The 18888-nt window shown below is 46.9% G+C and overlaps 1 protein-coding gene across 2 annotated transcripts in view; it reads right to left on the bottom strand.

Moving 5' to 3' along the window:
* Window positions 1-347: 347 nt before the first annotated feature.
* Window positions 348-18888, bottom strand: part of FEZ2 (fasciculation and elongation protein zeta 2) — a gene marked incomplete at its 5' end in the record, with an annotated part of 232690 nt that continues 214149 nt past the window's right edge. For both annotated transcript variants that reach the window (XM_082251940.1, XM_082251941.1), the window contains one exon: window positions 348-799. In XM_082251940.1, the coding sequence (XP_082108066.1) occupies window positions 783-799 (17 nt within the window). In that variant the 3' untranslated portion in view covers window positions 348-782. The remainder of the gene's footprint in view (window positions 800-18888) is intronic.

The raw sequence follows: 18888 nt of genomic DNA, 5'->3' as shown, positions 1-18888 counted from the left end.
GGAGAGGAGAGCAACACAATCTGAGAAGGAGCTTACATGATTAGGACTGCAAGGAAGTGTGGGAAAGGTATGGACAGAATAAGTGGGTTGGAAAAGCGGGGCATTTTGTTGCTTTTTCTAGGATCAAAGTGGCATTGTTTCCTAAAGTGGACTTATGCTGACATGATTTGTAGTACTTATATTTTTCTTTTTTTTTGTTTAGTTTAAAAAAATGCTCAATTTTTTAGAGAACAAAAAATTAGTTTATATATCAGTGCAATTTATTTTTGATCACTTTTATACAAGACTAAATGAGAAAATATTCCTGAAATGCGATTTTATCACCAGCTGTTAGATAAAACTATATCTCTGTATGAAACTTTGTTTCTGCTGTTTGATAAAACTATATGAAACTTTTGTGTTCTCATCTTAAAATGAATGGGTCATTGCACATTTTTTACTTGTACTGTAAAAATAGAACTAGACGCATAAAAACAAGTTAAAACTGTACATTTGTCCTAATCTCATAAATAGCACATTAAAATTATCCAACCTAAGGGACAAGTTCTATATACTCTTCATAAGCAATGGTAGGAGCTCCGAACACTCTGCTACCACAGACAAGGGTAACAGTTGATTAATCATAGCAACATGCTCAAAACACCAAATCGACAAACTGATACGGGATGCAGATGAAAGCAGATCCTCTATAGGGTCATTTAACAATGAGGGACTTCTATGTGTCCATGAAAAATGCATCTTCTGAAACACGAGTGAGGTCATTCAATGGGGATGGAAAATTCCTAGGTAGGACACAAGACTGAAAAAGAAAAAAACTCATAGTTATCAAAAAACATACCGCACATGTAGTGGCTTACATATGAAAAATTCTGTACAGGAAAATGATTATTGTTGCACATGACAACCATATTTTTTTTTTTCAAGATATGCACTAAAAAAAAAAAAAAAAAAAAAAAAAAAAAGATTGTCAATTAAGTGTCATTCTGCACAATATGGTCATGCTGACTTTTTAATCTACACCTCCTGACACTGCAACCCCTTAGAGAGTTCTAAAATATTTATTAACCTCCTAAGCCCAGGCACTGCTGAAGTCCCATTTTCCCAAGCCCTGAGTAAGGAGGGGAGTGCAAACCCTTAAAATGTGATGGACTTTTATAGCTAATAAATGTTTTCTGGACTCTAAAATCACTTCCAGAAGTTATTTGCTATTTGGGAATACTCCTGTTGCAGCCCCACTTAAGAAATCCAGCTGAGTTGTAGTAAAGTAGGTCATTCCCATTTCTAGACATTGATAGGAGATCTATTGGCTCCATTATACTGTATGTATTAAGAAACAGGAACCTGACCGAGGTTTTAACCCTTACATGTGCAATGCAGGACAAATGAAAAAATTTGGACACCACACACCAGCTAAAGCAGTGCCACAAAACACTTTTCTGGCCAGCTCACCCAAGACCTAACTTATTAATACAATAAGTAGTTACCTATAAACTATCAAAATGACTAATGATTAAAACAATTACACAATTGTATTGCTGCTCACAATAAAAACTGCATTGAAACTTTACTTGCCAGTTTATATGCCCAAAAAGGTTAAAGTTGTTGTAAACCCTTACATATACCAACTGAACTGAATAGCCCCAGGTAATACAGAGATAAAACAAATCCTCCTACATAAGTTGTACGCTCTCCTCTATGGCTTCCTAAAGCACACATTTTAGACATCATTCTTCCGTTCTAGAAGGCGGGGGGTGGGGGCTGAGGTCATATTCTGCACAGCATAGAGCAGGGAAGTATAATCTGAGAGGAGGGAAGCAACCTCAACTCTACACAGTTTCGCCAAGGCTGCATAGACTGTCCGAAATTATAGCAGATAGAGTAATGACAGAGCAGGGGAGAGGTTTATGGGAAGGCTGGAGGAGTTTTTAAACTAGGATTGAGGGGGGAGGTGAATTAGATTATAATGGGGCAGACAGGTCAGACAGGGGTCAGCCCCTATTGGTGGGTGGATTGGGGAAAGATGGGGGGAGAGTTGGGCAGAGGATAAAAAGGTTCCCATGTTACAAACAACCATTGGAGATGGTACTATTTGTACCAAAACTAAAAATATGGAAAATAAGCGGGCAAAATGTGACAATGATTTAAAGCAAAATAGGCGAGGTGGAAGCTCTGATGCACTAGGAGAACTATGACTTAATTTGTATTGCTGAATCTTGGCTTCATTCTTCATATGACTGGACTATCAATATTCCTGGCTATACTCTCTTTCGGAAAGACAGGATAAAACGGAGGTGTGGTGGTGTCTGTCTCTAGGTGATAAGTGATCTCAACGCGAGTGTGAAAGAGGACCTAGATGATGGAGAGTGTGCTGAGTCTGAAGCAGTATGGGTGGAAATGTACATGGGTGTGCGTAATACAAGGATTATCATTGGAGTTTGTTATAGACCTCCCAGTATTAATGAGGAGGTGGAGACTCAGCTCCTGGCAAAGATAGAAAGGGCTGCAAGGGCTGGGACAATGTTAATAAAGGGGGATTTTAACTACCCAGACATTGACTGGAGTAATGGCACTGCTTGAACAGTTAAAGGGCAAAATTTTATAAACCTATTACAAGACAATTTTATGGTACAGTTTATGGAAGCCCCCACTAGAAATGATGCTCTGTTGGACCTTGTAATCTCAAACCATATTTTCCAAGGATGAGGGCTGCTCTCCAGGATTTAGACTGGGAGGGAATATTGGCATCGATGAGCACAGAACAGAAATGGGAAACTTTCAAAAAGACTTTATACAAACTCACTGTAAAGCATATTCCCATGGGTAATAAGTTTCAAAGCTAAAAATAAAACCTGTGTGGCTCACGGCCAAAGTTAAAAAAGCTATAGATAAAAAGAAAAAGAGCTTTTAAAAAATATAAAAATGAAGGAACACTAGCATTGTTTAATTGTTACAAAGAATATAACAGAATATGTAAAAAGGAAATCAAGGATGCAAAAATGTAAAATGGACAGATTGCAAAAGATAGGACAAACCCCCACACATTCTTTAAATTTATTAACAGTTAAAAGGTTAGGTCTGAGCATGTAAGCCTCTTTACAAAATAATCTGGAGTGGGTGACAGGGGACAAAGAGAAGGCAAATGTATTAAATACTTTCTTCAGCTCTGTGTATACAATGGAACATGGGGGAGCTCATGATCATAATGAGGATGGTATTGACACAGCCCCAAATGATCCACAATGGCTCAAAACTGATATGGTCCAGAAATATTTAGACAGAATACGGGTGGATAAAGCGCCTGGACTAGATGGCATCCACCATCCTAAATGAATGGAGTGCTGTAATTTCAAAGCCTTGGTTTCTAATTTTGAGGGACTCATTAAGGACTGGAATAGTACCACTGGATTGGCATAGGGCCAATGTGGTGCCTATATTTAAAAAGGGATCAAAGTCTTTGACAAGTAACTATAGACCTGTTAGTTTAACTTCTATAGTCTGGAAGATACTGGAGAATTTAATAAAAGAACACATAGATGAGTTCTTGCTGGAAAAATAATATTTTAAGCAACAGACAGCATGGATTAATGAAAGACAGAAGTTTCAAACAAACCTGATTTATTTTTATGAGGAGGTAAGTAAAACCTTGGACAGAGGGGTGGCTGTGGACATAGTATACTTGGATTTTGCAAAAGCGTTTGACACAGTTCCCCACACACGGCTAATGTGTAAGGTAAAGTCTACTGGCTTGGAAAGATCGGTTTGTAATTGGATAGAAAATTGGCTAAAAGACAGGATTCAGAGAGTAGTGGTTAATGATTCTTACTCTGATTGGTCTAAGGTTATCAGTAGTGTACCCCAAGGTTCAGTGTTGGGCCCCTTACTTTTTAATATCTTTATAAATGATATAGGGTCTGGGATTAAAAGTACCATTTCAGTCTTTGCAGATGACACCAAGCTTTGCAGTGGAATAACTTCCTTACAGGATGTCTCCAACTTACAAGCTGATCTCAATGCACTGTTTCATTGGACAACTATGTGGCAAATGAGGTTTAATGTTGATAAATGTAAAGTTATGCACTTTGGGGATAAGAATATGCATGCATCATACATACTAGGTGGCGTAGAACTGGGGGAATCCATAGCGGAGAAGGATCTGGGTGTTCTGGTAGATCATAAGCTTAATAATAGCATGCAATGCCAAACTGTGGTTTCCAAAGCAAGCAAAGTCCTTTCCTGTATTAACAGAGGCATGGACTCCAGAGATATAATTTTGCCCCTGTACAAATCATTAGTAAGACCTCAATATGGACCTCAACTGGAATATGCAGTTCAGTTTTGGGAACCAGTTCTTAAAAAGGATATCGGGGAACTGGAGAAAGTGCAGAGAAGGGCAACCAAAGTGATAGGAGGCATGGAGGAGCTCAGCCATGAGAAAAGATTAGAGGAACTGAATTCTGTATTCTCTCAAGAAGAGGAGATTAAGGGGGATATGATCAACACGTATAAATACATAAGGGGTCCATATAGTGAACTTGGTGTTCAGTTGTTCACTTTGACCACATAACGACCGCCCACCGCAGATATATTGCGGCAGGCAGCCGCTGCTGGGCAAAGTGACGTAGGGGTACGTCACTTGCTCAGCCGCCTGTGGGGGGCGAGTGCGTGCCGCCGGAGGCACGCTCCCGCCCCCACTCGTTCACTGAGATCCCTGTGCGAGTGACCGGCGGCTCCAATGTCCACCGGTCGCGATCTCCCGCAGGAGAGGGATGTAAACACAGCCGTCTGTCATTCTCCCTGATGTACAGTGCATTGCGAAAGTATTCGGCCCCCTTGAACTTTTAGAACCTTTTGCCACATTTCAGGCTTCAAACAAAGATATAAAGCGGTAATTTTTTGTGAAGAATCAACAAGTGGGACACAATCATGAAGTGGAACGAAATTTATTGGATATTTCAAACTTTTTTAACAAATAAAAAACTGAAAAATTGGGCGTGCAAAATTATTCAGCCCCCTTAAGTTAATACTTTGTAGCGCCACCTTTTGCTGCGATTATAGCTGTAAGTCGCTTGGGGTATGTCTCTATCAGTTTTGCACATCGAGAGACTGAAATTTTTGCCCATTCCTCCTTGCAAAACAGCTCGAGCTCAGTGAGGTTGGATGGAGAGCGTTTGTGAACAGCAGTTTTAAGTTTTTTCCACAGATTCAAGATTGGATTCAGGTCTGGACTTTGACTTGGCCATTCTAACACCTGGATATGTTTATTTGTGAACCATTTCATTTTAGATTTTGCTTTATGTTTTGGATCATTGTCTTGTTGGAAGACAAATCTCTGTCCAAGTCTCAGGTCTTTTGCAGACTCCATCAGGTTTTCTTCCAGAATGGTCCTGTATTTGGCTCCATCCATCTTCCCATCAATTTTAACCATCTTCCCTGTCCCTGCTGAAGAAAGCAGGCCCAAACCATGATGCTGCCACCACCATGTTTGACAGTGGGGATGGTGTGTTCAGGGTGATGAGCTGTGTTGCTTTTACGCCAAACATAACCTTTTGCATTGTTGCCAAAAAGTTCAATTTTGGTTTCATCTGACCAGAGCACCTTCTTCCACATGTTTGATGCGTCTCCCAGGTGGCTTGTGGCAAACTTTAAACGACACTTTTTGGTTATCTTTAAGAAATGGCTTTCTTCTTGCCACTCTTCCATAAAGGCCAGATTTGTGCAGTATACGACTGATTGTCCTATGGACAGAGTCTCCCACCTGTTGGCCTGCCAACTCTCCTGACCTGAACCCCATAGAGAATCTGTGGGATGTTGTGAAGAGAAAGTTGAGAGACGCAAGACCCAACACTCTGGATGAGCTCAAGGCCGCTATCGAAGCATCCTGGGCCTCCATAACACCTCAGCAGTGCCACAGGCTGATTGCCTCCATGCCACGCCGCATTGAAGCAGTCATTTCTGCAAAAGGATTCCCGACCAAGTATTGAGTGCATAACTGAACATAATTATTTGAAGGTTGACTTTTTTTTGTATTAAAAACACTTTTTTTTTTTATTGGTCGGATGAAATATGCAAATTTTTTGAGATAGGAATTTTGTTTTTTCATGAGCTGTATGCCAAAATCATCAATATTAAAACAATAAAAGGCTTGCACTACTTCAGTTGTGTGTAATGAATCTAAAATATATGAAAGTCTAATGTTTATCAGTACATTACGGAAAATAATGAACTTTATCACAATATGCTAATTTTTTGAGAGGGACCTGTACTTGGTTCACACAGGCGCATACTTATTTACCTTTGGTGAGTGTGCATTCTGACGGGGGTGGCACTGAGTGATGGTGGAGGTGCACTGGTGTATAGAAGAAGCTTATATTTTCATTATAAAGTCCAAGGATCTTGCACTGTTGTTGGACTTTCTTTTGCATGGGAATCCAGCTATTGTTGACTGGACTACGGTGTATTTTCACACTTGCATACTGAACAATAATACGGTGTCCCTATTTTATTTTATTTGACATATTATATTTATTTATGCATTTCATTATTTTAGCGCTGCTAGTGTCACTGTGTTCAATACTAATCATCTGAATGAGTAACTTGCAAGTCAGCCCGCGTCGCGCCCCCTCCCCCCTGGCCCTGGGGGGGAGTTAGATGATGGAGACTAGGCAGGGGGGGGGACGCCAATAATGAGGAGTGCCGTTGGGAAGGAATGACACAATGGGGTCCTACCAACCCAGGGAGGGGCCTGCGTCAACCCGAGCATTTACCAGAGGGAAGGGGGGACACTACTCACTACAGCATGGAACTTGGCGGGCAGCACTCCAGGCAGACCACCTCACCATGTTGGAATGGGGGTGCTGTGGGCCAGAAGTTTGCTGCGACTCAGGTCATGACCAGGGTTATGCGCCCTCATGAGATGTTTTAACTCGTCGGCCAACCCCCCGTCCAGTGGGGCTATGTCGTGGCCGAACTAGCGCAGAGTTGCGGTTGGGTCGTGCTCACTGGCCGGACTGGGAAGACTAAGGATCTAGGATATCCAGTGTGTCGCCCAGTCCAGCAGTTGATTGTAGTTCTCACTGGAACAGACTTTATTATAGTTCAGAAAATAAAAGAAAAAAAAATGTCCATTTAAAAAAAGAAAAAAAATTGGACCAAAGATCCCAGCAAGGAAATGGGTCCTTACTCCTGAGTAGGCAGAAAAAAACTGAAGTCCTATAGCAGGAAGTGGGAGTATACCCCCCTAGGACTGCCCTGTAGGCGTAGTCAATTATTTTCCGCCTAGTGTCCTACTCCTATGAAAAATAGCATAACCCAAGAGTCAAAGATGATATGGAGCTGTGCCCGTCAATGAAGGAAAGAGAAAAAACTGGATTTTTGTAAGAACTTACCGTAAAATCAGTTTCTCTGAAGTCCATTGACAGACGCAGCTCTTATGCTTCTTCACTATTGGGGCGTCCCAAAGCAGTATAGGCATGAAGGGAGGGAAGACACGCAACCAACAGTGAACGTATGTCCAAGGCTTAAAACGTAGCCAACTGGGTAACAAAAAGCTCAACCCGTACCAACAGGAGCTTACCCCCAAAGCAAAAATTCAACCCTATAAAGAGAAAAAAAACCAAGTCTCTTTTAAACAGCAGCCTGCAAAACCTTGCGGCCAAAGGAGGCATCTGAGGATGCCATTAAATCAACTTTGTAGAATTTCGTAAAAATTGATTTTTGTAAGATCTTACCGTAAAATCCTTTTCTCTTAAGCTCATTGACAGACGCAGTCCTCTTGATTAATATCAATTGGGTTATACTGCCCTCTACAGGAGTAGGACACTAGGCAGAAGAAAACGTTCTGGCCACACCTTAGGGGCAGTCCCAGAGGGTATATCCTCTCACTTCCTGCTACAGGATGTCAGTTATGTCACAAAGCAGTGTCAGAGAATTTAACCCAACCCAACTCAGAATAGAGGGGCGGGTACTGCGTCTGTCAATGAGCTTAAGAGAAAAGGATTTTACGGTAAGATCTTCCAAAAATCCATTTTCTCTGTCGCTCATTGACAGACGCAGTCCTCTTGATTAATATCAATTGGGACGTCCCAAAGCAGTGCCACAAATGAGGGGTGGGATAATGGAAGTCAAAATCCAATCCAGAAGGCCCAACCGGAGCCAACCAGAAGCATCAAGGACTCATCGAGCAAAAAGATGAGACCCAAGTGAAAAACTCAACAAACCCTCGAGGTAGACCAACGGTCTCCTCAAATAGCGGCCTGCAGGAACCTTGCGGCCAAAAGAGGCATCCGCCGATGCCAGCACATCAACCTTATACAATTTTGTAAAGGTATGAACCGACGACCAGGTAGTCGCCTTGCAAACCTGAACCACTGACGCCTGATGGCGGAAGGCCCAGGAAGCACTAAGCGCCCGAGTGGAGTGCGCCTTAACAGGGAACGGAGAATCCCGACCCTTAATAGAATAAGCCTGTACCACCGTCTGTCTGATCCATCTAGAGACGGTCGCAGCAGAAGCAGGCAACCCCTTTCTAGGGCCATCCGTGATCACAAAAAGTGAATCCGTCTTACGAAACGAGTTCGTAGTAGTCAAATATACCCTGATCGCCCGAACCACATCCAAGGAGTGTTACGCAAACTCCCAAGGATGGCTGGGCTTAGGACACAGGGAAGGTAACACAATATCCTCATTCAGATGAAACTCTGAAACCACTTTAGGAAGGAAGGATGGATTCGGACGAAGAACCACCTTATCCTTATGTAGCACCAGATCTGGGGAACAACAGGCCAACGTGGCCAGTTCTGACACCCTGCATGCAGAAGTGATAGCCACCAAAAAGGCCACCTTCTGGGATAGCAAGGGAATCTCCCTAATATCTTCAAAGGGAGGTTTCTGAAGAACCGACAACACCAAATTAAGATCCCAGGCGGTAAGAGCGCGCGCACCGGCGGAGCCAGGTGCCGCACCCCCTGGATGAAATTCCGTACCAAGGAATGAGTAGCCAAAGGCTTCTGAAAGAAGATTGCTAACGCTAAAACCTGACCCTTGATAGTGCTTAAGGACAGTTTCTGCTCAACTCCCTTTTGCAGAAAAGCCAATATTCTGGCCACCGAGTAGGAACGTGGAGGAAACCCAAGGGATTCACACCACGCAATGTAAGACTTCCATGTGCGCTGATAGACCTTTCTGAAAAATCGCTTTCCTTGCTTTAATCAGAGTAGGAATAACTGAAGCCGACAACCCCTTGTCCTTCAGCACCTGGGTCTCAACAGCCAGACCGTTAAGCCAGCGATCGTAAAACAGCATGGAAGATTGGTCCCTGAGACAGCAGATCCTTCCTGAGAGGAAGTCGCCAAGGGAAGTCCACGACCAGCCTGACCAGGTCAGTGTACCAGGCCCGACGGGGCCAATCCGAAGTCACAGGGATGACTGGAATTCCCTCCACCTCTATCCTGCGAAGAAGTTTCGGCAGCAACTTGAGAGGAGGGAAGGCATACAGCAGCTGGTACTGCCCCCACGGGGCAACCAGCGCGTCTGCTAGAGGATCGTGGGAGCGAACTACAAACCTCCGCACCTTCCTGTTGAGCCGAGATGCCAAAAGATCTATATCCGGGGTGCCCCAATGAAGGCACATTTGGTGAAATACCTCTGGATGGAGAGACCATCCCCCTTGATCCAGAATGTGACGGCTGAGGAAATCTGCCTGCCAATTTTCCACCCCCAGAATGAATACCGCGGAGAGAGCTGGAACAAATCGTTCCGCCCAACGAAGTATGCCAGCCACTTCTATGGCCGTCAGGTCACTCTTGGTGCTCCCCTGGTGATTGACGTAAGCTACTGCCGTGGCATTGTCCGACTGAATCCGCACCGGGCTGCCCCGGAGCTGCTCGGTCCAGTAAATCAGACAAAGTCTGATCGCTCTCAGTTTCAATACATTTATCGGTAACCTGGATTCTTCCAGGGACCAGGGCCTTTGAGCAGATAGTCTGCGGAGAACCCCACCCGGATAGTCTGGCATCCGTGGTGACAATAGTCCAATAGATTGGACGAAATTACTTCCCCTGACTGAGCATTGGTGACCGAAGCCACCAAACCAGAGATTCCCTGGTTCGTTCGCTCAGCCGGATCCGATTGTCCAGGGAATCGGGATTCCGGTTCCATTTGAGAAGAATCTCCTTTTGGAGAATTCGGGTATGAGACTGGGCAACCGGTACTGCCTCGAAGGAGGGCACCATCAGTCCCAGAACCCTCATGCAAATCTGAAGGGAAGGCCAGTTGACAGAGAATCACAACTGAGTCGTCGACTGAATCCTCTGGAGTTTCTCCGCAGGGAGAAACACCTTTGCCAAGGATGTATCTAAAGTTAGGCCCAGATAGTCCAGTCTTTTGGTGGGGACCAGGGATGATTTCTGCAGGTTCACCAGCCACCCGAACTGTTCCAAAGAGACCATGGTGATCTCCAAGTTTGGCAACAGAGCCTAAGGAGACTCTGCACAGACAAGAAGGTCGTCCAGGTAGCCTAAAACCGACATGCCTCGCTGTCGCAACAGCGTCAAATTCGGGGTAAAAACACTTTTGTGAAGACCCGGGGAGCAGAGGCGAGACCAAGGGGTAACGCCACAACTGATAATGGTTCTCTCCCACAGCAAAGCGAAGGAACGCTGATGTCCTGCATAAATGGGAATGTGAAGCTAGGTATCTTTGATGTCTATGGACGCCAAACAATCCATCTGATGCAGGGAGGCCTCCACGGTGCGAATGGACTCCCTTTTGAATTTTTGCACCCGGACAAAATAATTGAGGGCCCTCAAGTCCAGAATTGGACGCAGCTTGCCCTCTTTCCTGGGTACTGTGAACAGGTTCGAGTAGAATCCCTGAAACTTTTTCCCCCCCAAGGGACCGGACCACTCCTTGCCCAGCAGAGCCTTTAAGCGATCCGGGATAGTCGTATGTAGGAAGGGAAGAATCGCACCGGTGGAAATTTTTCGAAAACTCGATCTTGTATCCTGCCCCTATGACCTCGCGAACCCATTTGTCTGGATTTCTGGAAAGCCACGGGTCCGGAAACCGGTGAAGACATCCCCCCACCCCAGATATGGGTGGGGGCGCACCTTCAGGCTGTGTGGTCTTATTTTCAGGTCTGGAAGGACCGGATCTTTGTTACCTGACCAGCGTTAAGCCTACAGCACCTGGTATTCCCAGGCGGTTTCTCATACAGGTACTAAACAGGCCCAACCCTGTTTAGTTTCCGAGATCGGGGGCATTCAAGGTGATGCGGCCGTAGGCCCCCTTGAAACCCCCTGCGGGGTCTTTGGAGGAGCTCGCCTTATTACTCGCCTTAGAGGAACGAAACAATTTTTTATGAACAGAAAAAGAAGGTCCCCGTCTGCGACGAGGTTCCCTTACCTTTCGTAGCCTGTGGTAGAAAGGTGCTCTTGCCTCCAATGAGACCCTTGATAATTTTAACCAAGGTAGCACCAAACAGGCGATCCCTTTGAAAAGGGGGGGTCGGTCAAAAGCTCTTTTGGAAGCTTAATATGCCGACCAGCACTTTAACCATAACATGCGCTGAAGGACCCCGCCGAGATCGATACACGCCCCAACAATGGAACGGTGTCCAGGGCGGCGTCACAGACAAGCTGTAGTGCTTGTATATTTGCTCCAGCAAGTCCGATACTGCCGGGGGGAGACTTCTCCCCTCCAGATCTCGGCGTAACAACTTGGTCCACTCGGTCAATGTTTGTGCAACCAGACGAGCGGGATAAAGATTCCGCCTTACGGTCCACTGGATCCCGAAAAGACGGAGCATCCTCCAACGGGATAACAGTAGCTTTATTTAGTCTGGAAACCGGCAAATCCACCAATGGTGGTACCGTCCATTTATTAAGGAGAGATTCTTCAAACGGATAGCGTCTAGCAATGCGTTTGGAAATACCAGGGGTTCGTTTTTGGACAGACCCATTCTTCCTTAATTATATCTTGAAAACATTTGGGCAAAGGAAACACCTTTGCCGTCTTGGTAGGCATGCGAGTACCAAAGGCAATTCTTAAGGTTTCCCGCACAGACACAATCAGTGCATCTACTAGCGCTTCATTTTGCGAGTAGATGGGACATGAGACACTAGCCTCAGAAGAGGGGCCTGCAGCTGCTGCGACAGGCTCAGAATCCGTATCTGAAAATGTCAGATGAGATAGGGGTAGGCGGGGGTCGCTTTTTTGCCCCCCGTCCCTGACAGGCCACCTCCACCCGGGATACAAAAGACTCCAAAACCGCTGACAATGCATCAATAGTAAATGGGGAACTGGAGGGTCCTGCGGCCACCTCAAGGGGATCAGGTGGGGATACATGTGTGGCAGGGTCCATGATTAATCCAAGAACACTTGCCAGAAAACAAGAATTGAAAAAGAAAAAAAAAACTTTTTTTTTGTAATCCCCCCAGCGCCCCTCAGTGTTACCTGCTTCGGACTCCCACAGAGAGAGCGAGAGAGAGAGAGACCCCAAGGGCTCACTACCTGATGCCCAGAAGCTTCTACCGAACTGCTCTCAGTGCTGTCCTTTACAGAACAGGAAGTCTTGTGGATCGTTTTCCCGGGTAAAGGAGGTGGCTCTGCCCCTTTACATGCCTTCCGGCACTCCCACTGCTACTCCTCGGGTAGCTGGGTGTATACAAAATGGCCGCCCCCATGCAGGAGACACCAGGCTATGCCAAAATGGCGGCCCCGCGCGGCCTGCGGGAGATGGCGGCGGCCTGCGGACGGCCTGTGGAAGGATGGCGGCGGCCTGCGGATTCCGTGCGGCCTGCGGGAGGATGGCGGTAGTCCATGAAGCTGCATCACTAGCATTAGGTAGGTGCTTGATCATATCACCCTCTCTTACATGACTACTTCAAACAGTAACGCCAGCGGCGCCCTGTCCCCATCCCTGACTGATCTCAGTCATGGCTTCCTCCTTTTACAGCGCCAGTTCTTTGCAGTGACTATCAGATAGTCAGCTCCCAAACCAAGCCTCCTGGAGTGGTATCTCTTATTCACCAAATCACACTATCAAGAGGGAGATCTGTGAAGCATGTCATAGGATAGGGGGGGAACCCAGGATCAAGAGGGTCCAACCATCCACAGAGGGGCCCGTATCCATTCCCAAAACCCGACAGGGGAGAGGGGGAACATTCTACTCACCATACCGGAACAGGCGGGCACCCACTCCTAACAGAACCCCTCTCCACTGAGGTGGGGGGGCTGTCGACCAATACGGACGCCGCGACTCAGTTTCCGACTGGTCGTAGGCGTCCTGGCGAGACGTTTAACTCGCAGGGCCAGTCCCCGTCCAGTGGGACTATGTCGCAGGCAGACCCAGCGCGGAGCTAGGGCCTGCCTGCGCTCGTAGGCTGACTGGGGTGACCACTGGATCTCAACATCCAGCCTGCCACCCAGCTCCAGCATAATAGTTTAAATGTGTCGCGACCGATCCAGCGCGGAGCTGGAATCTACACGCGATTGTAGGCCGGCTGGGGTGACCACTGGACCTCAACATCCAGCCCGTCGCCCAGATCCGGCATAATTGCTTGAAGATCTCACAGGAACAACTGGAGAAAAAAAGCTAACTAAAAAGAATTTATCTAAAAAATCTTGCCAGGACCAAAGATCCCAGCAAGGAACTTAGGTCCTTACTCCTGACAGAAAAAAACTGACATCCTGTAGCAGGAAGTGAGAGGATATACCCTCTGGGACTGCCCCTAAGGTGTGGCCAGAACATTTTCTTCTGCCTAGTGTCCTACTCCTGTAGAGGGCAGTATAACCCAATTGATATTAATCAAGAGGACTGCGTCTGTCAATGAGCGACAGAGAAAAGTATGTACGGACAACCAAGTCGCCGCTTTACACACTTGAGTAACAGATGCCTGATGGCAAAAAGCCCAAAAGGCACTAAGCACTCTAGTAGAATGCGCCTTCACAGGGAAGGGAGGAACCTGACCATTCAATGAATAGGCCTGAACAATTGTCTCCCTGATCCATTTGGATATGGTCGCAGCAGACACAGCCGAACCCTTACGAGATCCCTCAGTAAGGACAAACAGAGAATCAGATGTCCTAAAAGGCTCTGTGGCCAACATGTAAACCCTGATCGCCCGAACCCCATCCAGAGAATGCAAGACAAATTCCTTGGGATGCTTAGGCTTAGGACAGAGCGAAGGTAAAATATCTTCGTTGAGGTGGAAAGCAGACACCACCTTAGGAAGGAAAGATCGATTAGGTCAGAGAACAACCTTATCTCTATGAACTGTCCAAATAAGGCGAGCGACAGGAAAGCGTCGCCAACTCAGACACTCTGCGGGCAGAAGTGATAGCCACCAGAAAGGCGACCTGAGACAACAAAAGCAGAGATATGTCCCTAATATTTTCAAAAGGAGGCTGTTGAACAGACAAAACCTAATTCAGATCCCACGGAGGCAAAGGGGATCTTCTTGAAGGAGCCATATGACGCACCCCTTGAATAAAGGTGCGGATCAAGGAATTAGTCGCCAACGGGTGTTGGAAGTAAATGGCTAAGGCCCATACTTGTCCTTTAATCGTGCCTAAAGCCAAACGTTGCTCAACTCCTTTCTGCAAGAAAGCCAAGACTCTCGCCACCGAAAACGAGCGAGGATGCAATTTTTGCGATTCACACCAGGTAATATACATCTTCCAAATACAATGATAAATCTTCCTGGAAGTCGCTTTTCTATCCTTCAACAGGGTAGGAATCACAGAATCAGAGAGACCTCTGTCTCAACACCTGGCCTTCAACAGCCACGCCATTAAAGCCAGCGAACGTAAAGCAGGATAGAAGATCGGCCCTTGAGATAGCAGATCCTCTCTCAAAAGGTAGCCGCCAAGGAGGCTCGACGCCCATCTTTACCAGATCTGCGTACCAAGACCGGAAAGGCCAGTCTGGAGCTACCAGAATCACTGGCACCGTTTCCATCGCCAACCTGCGGAGGAACCTCGACAATAGCTGTATCGGAGGAAAGGCAAAAATCAGCCGATATTGGCTCCAGGGCACCACCAATGCGTCTGTGGCGTCGGCCAGCGGGTCTCGAGCCCTGGCCACAAACCTCTGTACCTTTTTGTTCAGACGAGACGCAAACATATCCACCTCCGGGGTTCCCCATCGGGTACACAGGGGGTGAAAAACCTCTGGATGCAGGGACCATTCTCCCTGATCCAGAACCTGACGACTCAGGTAATTCGCCTGCCAATTCTCCACACCGGGAATGTGAACTGCGGAGAGAGCCGGAACATGGTCCTCGGCCCAAGTCAGAATCTCGACAACCTCCCTGGCCGCCCGGACACTCTTGGTGCCCCCTTGATGATTGATGTAAGCCACAGCCGTGGCATTGTCGGATTTTACCCAAACTGGTAGACTGTGCAGCCGAGTCGTCCAATGAAGGAGGCAGAGCTTGACCTCCCTGAGCTCCAGGACATTTATTGGTAAGGAGGATTCCTCTGTTGACCAGCTGCCCTGGGCACAGAGGTTGTCCAGCACACCACCCCAGCCCGACAGGCTGGCATTCATGGTGACCACTGTCCACAACAGTGGTAGAAAAGACCTGCCCTGGCTCAGAGTGGGCAACTGAAGCCACCACAAGAGCTCCAACCTTGTGAAATGGCTTAGACATATTCTGTCTAAGGACTGCAGATCCTTGTCCCACTTGACAAGAATCTCTTTTTGTAGAGGTCTTGTGTGAAATTGAGCAAACGGGACCACCTCGAAGGTCGACACCATCAGCCCTAAAGACCTCATACAAGTCCGCAGGGAGGAGAGATCGGCGTCCATCAGTGACCTGATCTCGCTCTGCAAAGTCTGAAGTTTTCCCCGGGGAGAAAGACCCTTGCCAGAGAGGAGTCCAAAATCATACCCAGGTAATTCAAGCGCACTGATGGGGTCAGTGCAGACTTCTTGATGTTGATGGTCCACCCAAACTCCTGAAGGGTCTGAACCGTGATAGACAGGTCACCCAACAGGGTCTGATGAGAACTTGCCCTCAACAGGAGATCGTCCAGATATCCGAGGATCGCAATCCCCTTTTTGCAGAGCAAGCACCGGGACCAAAATCTTGGTAAAGACTCTGGGAGCGGAGGCTAGACCAAAGGGTAATGCCACAAATTGAAAGTGCTCCTCCGCCACAGCGAAACGGAGATACCGCTGATGACCCTCGTAGATAGGGATGTGCAGATACACATCTTTTATATCGATGGAGGCCAGAAAGTCCTTGTCCCTTGATATTAAAGATGCTACCACCGACTGAATGGATTCCATCTGAAACTTCTGCACCAACACAAAGTGGTTCAGTGATTTGAGGTCCAGAATTGGACGCACCTTGTCCTCCTTTCTGGGCACTGTGAACAGGTTTGGATAAAAACCTTGAAACCTTTCCTGCCGAGGAACCGGCACAATCACTCCCTGTGCAAGGAGATCCTGCACCGCCACCCTGAGATCCTTCAATCGATCCGGAGACAGATGGAAAGAACCTGTCTGCTGGGCGATCTTGTACCCTTAACGAATTAGTGTGTGAACCCATTTGTCCTAAATCAGAGACGTCCAGGGTTCTTGAAAGTAACGCAGACGTCCCCCACACCCGAATCGGGTGAGGGCGTCCCTTCATGTAGAGGAGGACTTGCTGGTCTTGGGATTACCCGACAAAGTCTTCTTGTTCCCTCTGGAGGCTCTGAACGGTTTACCATTGTATTGCGCCCCTGAGGCATGAAAAAGCCGCCTGTGAGCCGTGAAGGAAGGCCGCCGCTTACTGCGAGGACCCTTACCTTTTGAGGGTTGGGGAAGAAGAGTACTCTTACCCCCCGTTAGGCCCTTGATCGAATTATCTCAGGAGTCACCAAACAGGCGTTCACCCAAAAATGGGAGATCCGTTAAGGCCTTCTTAGAAGCCTGGTCTGCCGACCAGCTCTTCAGCCACACCATGCGGTGCATGGCAATCCCCATTGCAGACACTCTGGTAACCAGAGGAGCAGCGACCAGGGCCGCATCACACAGGTACACCATGGCCTGGGCCATCTGGTACGCGAGATCAATTAGAGCCAGGGGAAACTGCCTCAGGGTTCAAGTTACCCCTAAGTACCTTAACCCATTCAATAACCATCTGAGAAACCAGGACACAAGCGAATACGGGTGAAAGAATCGAGCCTGCCAATAAATGTAGGTGGCGGGAAAGGGATTCCAATGGTCTGTCCACCGGGTCTGTGAATGCTGGGGAGTCTTCCACAGGTACCACAGTAGATTTGTTCAACCCAACCAGGAAACAGTGTGATCCACCTTAAGCGACACTGTCCAACGATTGGAGACTGAGTCAGCAAAGGGGTAACGGCGTTTAAAGCACTTTGGCACCACCAGCACGTGCTTAATGCGCCGCCATTGCTCATTCACAATATTGTGAAAGTCTTCGTGACAACATTTTTAAACCCCCCCAGGCGTCAGACGCCAACTATAGCGCCCCCAGCGGGAGCAGGGAGGGCAGGGCCTGTCCTGATAGGCCTGGGGGAGCTTTCAGAGAAAACACACAGCCCTGTTATCCCCAGGAGTGGGCCAACATCTCCCCCTCAGAGATCTGCTTCAGAGACATGAATGGCGTTGCAGCACTCACCATACTATTGACCGGGTGCGCTCCGCTCCAAAACAGCTCGCCTCCCACCCTGAGTGGGGGTGCTGCCAGCCAAAAGAGGTACGATGCAACTCAGGACGTTCCAGGTCGATGCGTCCCGGCGAGGCATCCGCTCGCAAGCTCATCCCCATCCATTGGGGCACCGTCGTGGCGAGGCCTGGCGGACCATAACCTGCTCATGCTCGTTGGCCAGGCTGGGAAAACGTAAGGATCTAGATTATCCAGTGCAAAACCGCAGCCAGCTGTCGCTTGTAGTTCACCCAGAGGATCCCCCTCACACTAGCGACAGTGAGTAAAGAGAAATAAACAAACATTCTTAAAAGAATATAAAAACTGAGACCAAAGTCCCAGCAGAAAACCTAGGTCCTACTCCTTCATTAGGCAGCAAGAAAATGATATGACAGCACAGTGTGTCTGGGGTTATGTTGCAAGGGACAACCCCTATAGGCATTTTCACTGCCTAGTCTATTCCTGTAGATGACGCATATCCCAAAAGTGAAGAAGCATAAGAGCTGCGTCTGTCAATGGACGATAGAGAAATATATAATGTTTGGGGGTTCCAAGGAAATTTGCTAGCAAAGAAAAAAAGATTTTTACGTGTAGGAGCGACGTGTCACAATAGGCTTGGGAAAGAGGTGGTTAAAGCACTCCTGCTTTTCATCCATGTTTCTTTGGGCTCTAGAATATCTTCCCATTTGATGTCATGAAGTATAAAAAGCAGTAAATATTTTATTATATCTTTTCATGTGACAACACTGAAGAAATTACACTTTGCTACAATGTAAAGTAGTGAGTGTACAGCTTGTATAGCAGTGTAAAATTTGCTGTTCCTTTAAAATAACTCAACACACAGCCGTTAATGTCTAAATCACTGGCAACAAAAGTGAGTACAGCCATCAGTCAAAATGTCCAAACTGGGCCCAATTAGCCATTTTCCCTTCCCCGGTGGCATGTGATTTGTTAGTGTTACAAAGTCTCAGGTGTGAATGGGGAGCAGGTGTGTTAAACTTGTTATCTCTCTCTCATACTGGTCACTGGAAGTTCAACATGGCACCTAATGCAAAAAACTCTGAGGATCTGAAAAAAAAGAATTGCTGCTCTACATAAAGATGGCCTAGGCTATATAACAATTGCCAAGACCCCGAATCTGATCTGCAGCACGGTGGCTAAAACCATACAGCGGTTTACCAGAACAGGTTCCACTCAGAACAGGCCTCGCCATGGCTGCCCAAAGAAGTTG

Source organism: Pelophylax lessonae (assembly GCF_965119305.1).
Source record: "Pelophylax lessonae genome assembly, chromosome: 3".
Classification (NCBI taxonomy): Eukaryota; Metazoa; Chordata; class Amphibia; order Anura; family Ranidae; genus Pelophylax; species Pelophylax lessonae.
Note: the sequence above shows the minus strand (reverse complement) of the source record. Positions and strands in the feature narration are given on the sequence as shown.